The sequence below is a fragment of the Poecilia reticulata genome, linkage group LG8 (genome assembly GCF_000633615.1).
Source record: "Poecilia reticulata strain Guanapo linkage group LG8, Guppy_female_1.0+MT, whole genome shotgun sequence".
Taxonomy (NCBI): domain Eukaryota; kingdom Metazoa; phylum Chordata; class Actinopteri; order Cyprinodontiformes; family Poeciliidae; genus Poecilia; species Poecilia reticulata.
The window spans coordinates 17,927,222-17,938,936 of NC_024338.1; the positions used below are offsets into that span (position 1 = coordinate 17,927,222).

An 11,715-nucleotide genomic window follows, 5' to 3' on the forward strand; every position below is an offset into this window, starting at 1 on the left:
AATGTTATTACTCATCATAAGGGTCTTCGGGCTGCGCTTCGTCTGGTTCCTCACCTGGACCTGTCTGCCTTGGGTGACCCTACCAGGGGCATAAAGCCCCAGACAGCATAGCTCCTAGGATCATTGGGACACTCACACCCCTCCACCACGATAAGGTGTCAGCCCAAGGAAGGGCAATATTTTGCATGGGAGTCAAAAATGAAGAATCAAACAGCTGAAGTAATTTTTTTCTGAATGTTGCTTACATTTTTTATGTTTGTAGGAAAAAAACCTTTTCATTTTTTGATTCATCTTATTTATTTTTCCAATCACATCTGTATCTGATCAAAGATAATGATCTGTTATTATTGTACAAAAACCTAAATAGTTACAGTAAATGTTTTATCAATAGAAAGTAAAGCAGAAAACTGAGAAACATCATGAAATTGAAGCAAATCTGGTTGGTAATTATGTTGACTGGTTTTTAAAGTGGAATTAAGAAACATGAAAAAACATAAAATTGATTTAATAAGCAAATTTTAAAAATGCATCAAAATATCACTGAAATCAAAATTTCCTGCATTCAGATATTTATGTTTTTTTAAATTATTTTTCTGCTCATGATCTTCATGAAGTTTAATTTTAACAGAGATTTTAAGAAAATACTGTGAATGTTGCCAAAGAAAAATAAAAGATGTGTTACAGAATACATGGCTTCCAACAGTAAATGGTAATAGTACAGAAATTATCATTTCACTTCATCTTCCCAGGTTTTACCAAATCATCTCCTTGTCTGCCCGTCTGTTGGACACCAGTCCCTCCCATTACAGCCTAGCTCTGAAGCTGGTGATAGCTGCTGGATCTGGATCTGCTTAAGTAGCAGAGCAGAAGTCCAGACAGGATCATCAGCACACCAGCTATATAGCCGATAAAGATGCTCGCTCCCAGCGTCAATCCCTCTGGTGCGTTTCCAATATTATTTGAAAACCATCTGACCGGGATGATCACCAGCAGGCCAGCCAGCAGCAGGCCCACTGCGGCTGCCTTTATCATTTTGGGTTTGGCGTCTTGGTTCTGAACACATGGGGTGAAGTCGGAACCAAAGATCAGGAGGAGGAGGCTGAGACCACAGAGGAGGCAGCTGATGATGGTCATGGCCCTGCAGGCCTGAATGTCAGGGTATGCCTGGGAGTCAAACGTTTTACACACCCGCGGTCCAGATCCCTGCTTCACACACGCCATCCACAGACCTGTATGAACTTCCTATCCATCCAAACACAGAGAAACAGATATTTACATTCATTTATTAAACATGCTGTATGATATTAAATCTGATAGAAAAATCAAATTAATTTCTTTTTACTAAATGTCAAAATAAGTTTTTTGGGGGTTTTTTTTGTAGAATCTTTTTAAACTTCCATCCAAACCAGAAGTTTATATAAATTAATATCACTGAGTCTTTAAACAGTTTAGAAAAGAAGAGATGATGTCAGGAATCTGTAAGTTTATGATGAGACATAAAACTGCAAAGTCAATATTATGTTTCATATGTACAACATTTTTATAACAGTTGTTATAAAGACATTTTGCTTAATTTATACAACAACACATAAAATAGTTGTTGATAAAAAAACATAAGAGTTAATCAATCATAACTATCATTCTAATTTTAACCATAAATGCCTTTTGGTTACCTTATCATCCCCATATCCCACAATCCACTCAGGCAGGGAGCAGCAGATGATGACTCCAATCAGCCCGACGGCGCCGAGAGCCACACTTACCATCTGAATTGCTTTTCGTGCCATTCTGTAAAAAACAAAAGAAAAAACTGTATTAAATCATTTTCTGCTATATATTCCATCCTCTATGCAGGATTGGGCCTCTGGCAGCGATGTGCACAGACAGACACTAGAGGGCGCTGGAGCACCTGCACACTGAAAACCACAACATGTTCAACTTCAGGGGCCGACATAAAAAAACAACAAACCCAGAATCTACAAGTCCAAACTTCATAGATGTAAATTCAGTGGTGGATTCAGTCACTTCCAAACTTCCTACTGTGTTATTGTGCAGAACACATCCACAACATGTAATTTTAGTTTAGATCTATGGATCTCAGTTAGAGGCCCTTCATAGAGTTTCTAGATTTACTCTTTAGTTTCTGTTATTCTTGTATGTCTGAGTCTATGTCGAGCTTTCTTTAGTGATAGTTTTATTTAAGCCTTCTAGTTCCTTATTTCGGTTTTCCTGTAGAGTTTCTAGTAATGTTTATTTCTTAGTTATTTTAATCGCCGCAGGTTCAATTATTCTTGTCGAAGTTTAGGTTTACTTTTCTTAGTAGTTCCAGTTGTTTCTTAAGCACTTCTAGCTTTCCCCAGTAGTGTTTCTAGTTTTCTTATTTTGTCACTTTAGGTTTAGTTAGTCTTTTGCCTGAATCTGTCCATCCTCCTTTAGCGATTCTAGTTGAGTTATGTCTTTATTTAGTCCTTCTAGTCACCGTAGCTCTACATCCCCAGTTAGACCAGCCTTTCTGTTTAGGTTTATTTATGTTTTCCTTGTGTATTTTTGTCTTTCACTTTACCAGGTCTTTAGTATTAGTGTTTAGTTTTAGATGTATTTTCAGCTCTCTAGTGTTTCCTCCCCGTTTTTTCTCCAGTATATCTCCTTAGCTTCCCTGCGCCATCTTCTCCCCGCCCCTCAGCAAAGCTCCTCTTTCTCATCTAGTTAAGTCCATTTTCCCATTTACTACCTCCCAGTATTTAAGCTCCTCTGTCCCAGTCTCAACTCGCCAGTCCGTCCGGTTTCCTGCTCGTCGTTCCCCTCGTGCTCCTTAGTATCTCTTCGTGTCTCAGTTTTGGATTTTCTTTGGTTTGTTTTGTGTTTCCCTTGGATGTTCATTTTTATAAGCTGGACTCTGATTTTGTTAATTGAATTTTCTAAACCACACCCACGTCTTTACCTGCTGCTTTTGGGTCTACCACAACACATCATGACATTATTGAAGAATTATCTGTTTCAGCCGCGCTCACAGATCCAACATTTTCATCGTGGGGTGATAAAGGGCTGACATGTTTTAATGATTTTTACAAAGAAGGTATTTTTAGCAGTGCTGCAGACCTTTCATTACAATTTAATCTCCCTTCTTCTCATCTATACCTTTAAATTAGACTCTGTGCCAAAGGTTTGTTTCCCACTTTTCCTTCCAAACCACCGAACTTGTAGTGGGAGATGTGTCTGAGCTGATCCTCTTCAAAACTCATATATCTGTAAAGGTTTACAATGAAATTCTGTCTTTTGACTCCTCACACATTACCAAAGTTAAGGCAGCTTGGGAACTTGAACTGGGTCTAAATTTTGGAGAGGACTGGTGGAATAATGGTCTTAGAACATTCATACAAGTTCGGTCTGCCCAGCTTTCACTCGTACAGTTTACAGTTTTCTTCAGGGTGAATATCCCCAAAACTTGTCACAACTTTTTGCCTCAGTTTCTGACAATTGTGACAAACGTCATTCACCTTCCTGTCATTTAACTCGCATGTTTTTGGCAGAACTATTTTGGTACAATGTCAAAGATACTTTCATCAAACCCTCTCCCCATGTTGATAGTTTTAAATATAACAAATCTCAGAGCTTTTAAACAAGAACTGCTTAATTATTTTTAATATATAGTTTTATAAATGTACATTTATGAATTAATATGCTGTTTCTAATAAAGCTTAATTATACAGATTTTTTTGCTTTCTCTTGCAGTAATGCACTGATCTGTTCTTGTGGCATAACTGAACACTGAAAGTCTGATGATTTATGAATAAATGCATATTTATATAAAACTATAAATGTGTTTCTAATATTAAGTTTGTAATTGTTATGTAATGAATGTGTCTTTCATTATGTGAATCCCAGAAAGAGCAGCCAAATTAAAATTTCTCCTATTTTAGCTTCTCTTCATTGACTCCTTGCTAAATTAACACATAAAGTCTTTAATAATCAGCTTATTAAAGGTTTTCCTGGTTTTCTCTGCTGCAGGACAAACTGAACGCTTCAATATCAACTCGGTGAAGTTAATTAAACTTTTAACTTTGTTTCTTTATTTAACTCTTTATTGAAGCTACAATCTGTTTAGCTGTGATTCCTTTGGCTTCGGCTGAGATAACTAAACTGAACGTTCTCAAATAACTTTTTACTTTAACATAAAAATATGATTTTTGTTTTTTGTTTTGTAAATTCCTTAGAGATAACATGTTGTGATTTGGTGCAATAGAAATAAACTGAACTGAAAATTATTTATTTTGTCTCCTTTTGTTTGATGGATCCTTAGAGCACATTAAAAATGTATAAGTAATAAGAAGAGCTTATTTGGCTCTCAAAAGATCAATTTTGTGCACATTATGATGGATTTCTAACAAGATTAGAATCCAACAATTCTTCTATTTTGGCTAAATCAGTTTTTCTTAGCAATAAAAATAAATAAAAAGGTGAATAATTTCTTACCTTTCTCACGTTCTGCAGGTTCTTCTGTCTGTTGCGTCTTTAAGTAAAGTGGAAACTGAATTGGCACCAAATATGTGGTTGTTGCTTCATAACGAAAGTTCTGCTTGGTGTTTTGGTTTAATGCACATCTTTGGTTTTGTTTTGTGTCAATGAAGAATTTGTGGTCATCTGATGTAACTTTTTACATCTTCAGCAAATGTTTAGTAGAAAGATTTTATTTTGTATACAATTAAAAACAACAAAGAGTATCTCAAACTCATTACGTGTCTGAAGCTGGTTTTGAACATGGATAAGACGAAACAACGGTTTTCTCCCAACTCTGTTGCTTCCCACTGTGCACAAATGGAGTTAGTCAGTAATTATAAATATCCTGGTTTTATTTTAGATGAAAAGAACATAGAATTTTTTTTACAAACACTGAAAATGAAGATTGGGTTTCATTATTGTAATGGATCCTGTTTGTCTCTCAAATATAGAAATAAATTATCAGGAGCTCCTGGATTATTGAGGCGTTTTGTATCTGAAAGTTTCGACCAAATGCCTTCAGTCCTTGAATGCTGAGCATCATGTGCTGTAAGTTTGCAGCAAACGTCTTACATGTCATTGTGAGTTGAACTCAGAAGCTGAATGGAAACAAACGACCTGTTACGTCCCGTTCTTCACGCTACAATAATATATATTTATTGCACGTTCCACCTGTTTGAACAGAAAAAGGGAAACCAGCTCCCAGTGTAACGGCTCCTACAGCTGGAAGCAGCTCCAGTCTGAACTTGAGATGTCGGATCTTTTTTCTTTGGATCTTTGTCCAGCTGTTCTTAAAAACATGCAACGTGATTCTATTAATCAGGATGCTGTCTTTTCCTATATTTTTGAAAACATTCTTTGCACATCCTCCAGATCTACAAATTATGGATCTGGTCAACCGATCTCTCAATGCAATTAATCAAATTTTCGATGAGAAGACTGGGCACAGGAGAGCCCTCTTGTCCTGACGGGACACACCCGGCGGGATTCAGCCTGGATTTATTCATGACACCAAGATTTCTGCTGTTTGGATCTTGGGGATTACTGGTTTCTTGACAAATTTGTGTCGGACTTGACCGAACTAGCGAACACTCAGACTGTTGGTGTGGACAGACGCAAGTTGGATGTGATTCTTGCTGAGACTTGCAGCCCAGCTGAGGACTCTAAAACTCATTGCGGAATGGAATCGATTTTGGAGAAGTTGCTAGTTTCGGTTCAGTGGAACGACCAAACTAATTTGGATAATTATGAACTGAGATGTATCAGTTCCCCCTACAAGTAAGATTGAAACTTAAAATCTACCCGACAGGCACGTGCAGAGAGGGGGGCTGGTGGTGCTTGAGCACCTGCCCCTTTTGCTCCTTGCCTCCAGCACTGAGTCGCGGTTTAAGCAAAGAGGTAATGAAATACAACAGACACTGACAGGCCTCTGCGTCTGTCTTTCTCTGAAGAACTACTGAGGGGAGGAGACAGCCAGGTGAGGAAAAACTGTTCTTATCTATTGATTCAGTATTTTTATCATACAGACATTAGGCTGTTGTTGTGCTATTAGCTAACTGCTAGCTAACAACTTTGCTAGCAAAGCTAGATAACTAAAAAGCTTCTCCCCTGTATCTTTAATGATAACAGTCATTCTTCAGTATCGCTTATGCAATAAGGGCACATCGCCCGTCCTAAACCGATCATCTCCATAATGGATATATGTCCGATCTTCTAATTTCCTTTGCTGCATAATGTACATTGCATTTATTCTGGCGTTAGGTAAATGTATCTTGAAGGAGAATAACACTTAAATAAAAGTCCAACAAGGATATTCATTTAGAATTAAAAATAACTCACCCTGAATTACCATGATAAATATAATGTATGCAATAAAAGTGACATTAATGAAGGGGAAAAAACTCAACCCAGACTTTAAGAAAGTTTAGGGTCTGGTTCACAGAGTATGAAGTTAAATTTGTTTCAAAATTATTCAATGGAAACAAAAACTAACTTCAGTTAAGTAAAATAAAATTGTAATCAAAACTTTTGGAATTGTAATGATTTCTTTTTTAAAAAGCAAATCATTTTGTTTAAAAAACTTTTTAATTAAATAACTAATTTTTGTCTTGTGAACATAAAAAGTTATTTGCCAAACATAAACTTTTATTTTCACACATCAGAAATCTTTTATTGTGATTTTGGGTCCTGCTCAAGACGTCATGTGAGAATCACAAGCAAAACTTTGAGTCACAAATAAAAACTTAGAATATTAAGAAAAGATTTATGACAAGCGCAAATAAGAAAAGAAAAAGAAAAAAAAATTCACTTCATGTGACAAAAATGTGTGATTTTAATTTAAAAAAACTTTATTTTTAAGCAAAACTGAGTAGGATTTTCTCATTTTTGTTTTTTTTCTTTTCTTTATTCCTGCAGTTCCACATTAAAGTTTGATGCAACTCTGCTTTCCTGAATGGATCATCTTCATCTCCACTGCAGCAAACAGGCAGCTCTTTTATAGATTACAGTCACTAAAAGGTTGCATTGTGCCCTTGTTTATATTTTATTAGTGTAATTCTGTAAAGACAAAATACGTCTGGTTGTCCAGCTCTGATTTACATATCTTGCTAAATTGCGGGTTTGAATATTGCAAAACTTTCCTATAACAAAAAAAACTTGCAGAAAGAAATTACTAATAAAATATCTTACATAGGCATAGTGTTATGCTCTATATGGAGATTCTCCTTAGCTTTGATTGTATATCTCACAATTTTGTAATTTATTATTGTTTTATCAGACACTGAAAGCTCAGTGGGTTTGTTAATATTCTGTCCTAGAATGCAGTTAGATGTGCCCTTTTTTTGAGCACCTGCCCCTTTAGTGGTCTCTGCACGGCCCTGCTACTCGACCTAAGACATTCTGTATCTAAATTGACATATAGAAAATAGAAAACATGTAAGACATGGCAGAAACATAAACTGGATTAAAAAATGAAGCAAAATTGTTATGTGGGTTCTTGTTGAACTTCTGGAGATGATGATAAAAAGACTGGTTCTTCATAAAACCAAGAAAGTTACGGACAACCCTGACCGTCCTCTTCCTGCAACTCTCAGGAAAACAGAGTGCCTTCAGTCAGAGGCTTCTTCAGATTCGCTGTAATACAGACTGCTGCAGGAGGTCCTTCCTGCCAACAGCCACCACTTTCTACAGTAACTCTTTGAAGAATCTGAAATTATATAAGATATAGCAACATTAAATTTCCCTGTGGGATCAACTAAGTATTTTTTATCTGAATTTATGTCAGGCAACTGCATCAAAAAATCTGTGAAATCTCATTTTTCTGCTTAAAAGAAAGTTTGGGCTGCCGGCAGCAACAGTGCCACCTGGTGGCAACCAGCATGCACTGACACTGAACCAGAGATGACTATGTGTTTTAAGAACATGTGTTCTGCTTCATTTATTTTTATTAAGAGTGTACATCCTCCACAAACACACCAATGAAACTCCAAAAAGGCAAAATGTGAAGAAAGCAGAATGAAGATGAAGATCCTAAAGAATTACAAAACGCTTTCACCTCGGCTGCAACTAAACGACGGAGCCGACCGAAATAATTAAGCAATTGTGCTCCTGTGCAGTTTTTCTGTTAAATAATTTTAACGCACCAGTTTCATTGAAATATTAGCACAGCTGTACATTACTATTGACAAAACAAATTACATGACGTTCGACAAGATTCATGACTTAGCAACCTGGCATTTTGTTTGTATTATTACTGTTAATAACTGGATAACAACCAGATGTTTTGTCTTATTTTCAGTAATACAAAATAAATCTTCTAAATAGAAGTATTTCCATAACTTTTATATAAATAAAATTCTTCTTTAACGTTTAGGATGAATGAGTTATGAAGGAAAGACATTTAGAAAGCCGAGCATATATCCACTGTTTGAATGGAGAGGGATGAGGTTTGACCGGACCAGGTGCCCTCTAGTGGTTCAATGCGGTATTTAATTTTTATACCAGCATTTTATAAAAACGTCAGAGACGTTCAGCAACGCAAACTTTCTCCATAAAGAAAAACCCCCTGAGATTTTGTTAAACACATTAATCATCATAAAGATACTGAATGTAAAGTTACCTTTGTTGTAACTACCGTTAAGGATATATGCTTTTATTTTGGTGTCTGTGTTACGGTAGCTATGGTAACGGAACGGCGTTCCAACTGAATCGGTTAAAAGTTAGCAAAACAAAACAGAAATGCTAAAAAGCAACCCAGTTTGAGCTTCAGTCGGTAAGGAAACAATGTGAGTAAGTTGAAATGCGAAAAGTATGTGATTGCTGTTAATGTAAAGATTTGTACTCCTGTAATGAGCTACGCACAACAAAACAACAGATGGTGAAAACTATGACTTGTTCCTGTCTAGCTCTTACGTTTGATGAATGATACGGATGGCTTTAATAAATCACAATTTAACCATCAGTTATGGCCTTCTCCAAATCGGCTGGATGCCACACAAAATACAATTACAGCAAAAACATTTCGTCCACAGTGAGTGAATATTCAGAGAGAACGATCAGGCAACGTTTTGGAAAGGTCTGTTTCGAATATTCGAATTTCAGACAATGCTGACCGATCTGAATATTGGCTTGCTAGCTGGGTCGTAGCTTTTTTTTTTTTTTTTTCCCCATCAAACAAAACTGATCTGTGACGGCTGATGACGCAATTCTCCGCCTCTGGTCTGCAGCTATTGTGATGTCATAGTTGAGATTCTTAGTGCATGGTTTTATTCACTTCAGATATTCCAGACATCACAGGAATGAGGATTTGTGCAGATTTCAAGTTTGACCCTTGAAGTTTTCAGGAAATACCAGCAAGACACCCAAGCTAACAGAATAATAATAGTTATTATTATATTATTCTTGTTTATAAAGCGTTTTTAAAACAACTGGTGAGAGATTGCCAAAGTATTTTGAGAAGCTTCTGTTTTTTTCTTCCAGCAGTATGGGACAAGTATTTGGCATGAACAAGTACAAGAGGGTAAAGAAGACGAAGAAAGTGGACTTTATGGAGGAGTACATTAGGCAGCAGTTTCGCGGACATGACCCCCCTGAAAATAATTACGGGACATTAGTAGAACTTAACATGAGATCGATTCGACAGAAAGGTGAGGTTGATGATAAGATTTTAGGGAAAGAATCTCGGAGTTCCAGTGCGGTGTACTTTTTAAAGGACTTCCTTATAAAACATGACCTGGACTTTCATGTGGAGCCGATTGTAGGTCCGTGCACTGAAAGGGAGATTGAAAGGATAAAAGCTCGCAAAGTTAAACTGGACATGGGGGAACGAAGACAATCTATAACAATAGAAAAGCATGAACATAAAGCTTTGGAAAAACCACCGTCTGTTAAAAGTGACATTTGTACTCTCCAAAAGCTCCTGGTAGATGTGCAAGCATCACTTGATGCAGATGAGAAAGGCTGGGTGGACTTTGAACAGCAAATGTACAAGACAATGGAAGAAATGAACACGGAGCTAAAACAGAATTTTGATCAGTTGAAAACGATTAATCGGGCCTTTGAATCCTCAGACGACACTAAAAAAGATTCTGGCACGAAATCACCTCAGGAGATGAAACCAGAACTCCCTCCCCGAAAGCTCTCTGTGGGGAGGGTAAAAATGTACTGCTTGTCACCCACTTTATTGCAACTTACTCGAAGAATGGATGAAGTGGACTGGGTGCGAAAAGAGGCTGCCATTAGGTTTAGAAGGCGGAATGAGTTCATTGATACAACAGATGAATTCCTGGGGATAGAAGAAAAATGTTTCTATTCCAGAGAACATGAGGAACGTAAAGCTCTTCAAGAAAGGCTTGAGTTGGAAAGAGAGGCAGTAGAACGAGCAAAGATACAGAGATTAGCTCACAGACAGTCAACTCCGGACATTATGGTGCCAGAGGGGTTGAGGAAATCACAGTCTTTCGAGAACATTGCAGCAAAAGTTGGAGGGGGCCCGCCGAAAGTTGGCGAATGATTCGAAAAAAAGCCTTGACCACCAGAGACACATGCAAAGACAAAACTATCAGATAGGGAGCCTTAAAAGGGCTGCGGTGTTGGAGGAGCTTGGAGACCACAGGGTTGCAGGAGTGAAGGAGCCTGGGGGCCTGTGGACACCAAAGTGACTGAAGCCTGGGGGGGCTGTGGGCACCAAAGGGGCTTGGAGCCTTGGGGGCTGTAAGCTCTGAGGTGCTTGGAGCCTGGGGGGGCTGTGGGCACCGAGGGGCTTGGAGCCTTGGGGGCTGTAAGCTCTGAGGTGCTTGGAGCCTGGGGGGGCTGCGGGCACCAAAGTGCTCGGAGCCTGGGGGGCTTTGGTCACCAAGGTGCTCAGAGCTTGGGGGGCCGTGGCAACCAGAAGCTAGGAGCCTGTGGGACCTTTGAAACCAGAAGCTAGGAGCCAGCGGGGCCATGGCAAACAGAAGCTACTAGCCCGTGGGGCTGATTCAACTAGACACTAGGAGCCCGTGGGGCTGACTCAACTAGACACTAGGAGCCTGCGGGGCCGTGGCAACTGAGAGGCTAGTGGCCTGCTAGGCTGATTCAACCAGAAGCTAGGAGCCCGCGGGGCTATGGCAACCGGAAGCTAGGAGCCCGCGGGGCCGATTCAACCAGAATTCAACCAGAAGCTAGGAGCCCGCGGGGCCGATTCAACAGAAGTTAGGAGCCCGCGGGGCCGATTCAACCAGAAGCTAGGAGCCCGCGGGGCCAATTCAACAGAAGTTAGGAGCCCGTGGGGCCGTGGCAACCAGAAGCTAGGAGCCCGTGGGGCCGTGGCAACCAGAAGCTAGGAGCCCGCATGGCCATGGCAATCAGAAGCTAGGAGCCCGTGGGGCCATGGCAACCAAAAGCTAGGATCCCGCGGGGCCGTGGCAACCAGAAGCTAGGAGCCCGCGGGGCCATGGCAACCAGAAGCTAGGAGCCCCTGGGGCTGTGGCAACCAGAAGCTAGGAGCCCACGGGGCCGTGGCAACCAGAAGCTAGGAGCCCCTGGGGCTGTGGCAACCAGAAGCTAGGAGCCCACGGGGCCGTGGCAACCAGAAGCTAGGAGCCCGCGGGGCCGTGGCAACCAGAAGCTAGGAGCCCCTGGGGCCGTGGCAACCAGAAGCTAGGAGCCCGCGGGGCCGTGGCAACCAGAAGCTAGGAGCCCCTGGGGCCATGGCAACCAGAAGCTAGGAGCCCGCGAGGC

The 11,715-nt window shown here is 39.8% G+C and overlaps 2 protein-coding genes across 5 annotated transcripts; one reads left to right on the top strand and one right to left on the bottom strand.

Moving 5' to 3' along the window:
- Positions 1-560: 560 nt before the first annotated feature.
- LOC103468957 (claudin-4-like) lies at positions 561-4,511 on the bottom strand. Its single transcript, XM_008416374.2, has 3 exons — positions 4,474-4,511; positions 1,674-1,788; positions 561-1,242 (listed from the first exon to the last, which is right to left on the bottom strand). Exons 2-3 carry the CDS (start codon positions 1,785-1,787, stop codon positions 811-813), a joined length of 546 nt encoding a protein of 181 aa, XP_008414596.1. The 5' UTR covers position 1,788; positions 4,474-4,511; the 3' UTR covers positions 561-810.
- Positions 4,512-8,674: 4,163 nt separating this feature from the next.
- Positions 8,675-11,709, top strand: LOC103468960 (uncharacterized). 4 transcript variants are annotated; one of them, XM_008416378.2, is made up of 2 exons: positions 8,675-8,780; positions 9,478-11,709. In XM_008416378.2, exon 2 carries the CDS (start codon positions 9,479-9,481, stop codon positions 10,505-10,507), a length of 1,029 nt encoding a protein of 342 aa, XP_008414600.1. In that variant the 5' UTR covers positions 8,675-8,780; position 9,478; the 3' UTR covers positions 10,508-11,709. The 4 variants fall into 4 exon arrangements, with proteins under 4 accessions (XP_008414600.1, XP_008414601.1, XP_008414602.1 ...); XM_008416379.2 differs by having other exon boundaries at positions 8,679-8,780; positions 9,475-11,709; XM_008416380.2 differs by having other exon boundaries at positions 8,686-8,767; positions 9,475-11,709.
- Positions 11,710-11,715: the final 6 nt, after the last annotated feature.

Bases quoted from the DNA above. Each gene is read 5' to 3' on its own strand.
- LOC103468957 (XM_008416374.2), bottom strand. From the start codon at position 1,787: ATGGCACGAAAAGCAATTCAGATGGTAAGTGTGGCTCTCGGCGCCGTC. The intron at 1,243-1,673 runs GTAACCAAAAGG...TTGGATGGATAG, and splicing joins TGGGATATGGGGATGATAAG to GAAGTTCATACAGGTCTGTG.
- LOC103468960 (XM_008416378.2), top strand. From the start codon at position 9,479: ATGGGACAAGTATTTGGCATGAACAAGTACAAGAGGGTAAAGAAGACG.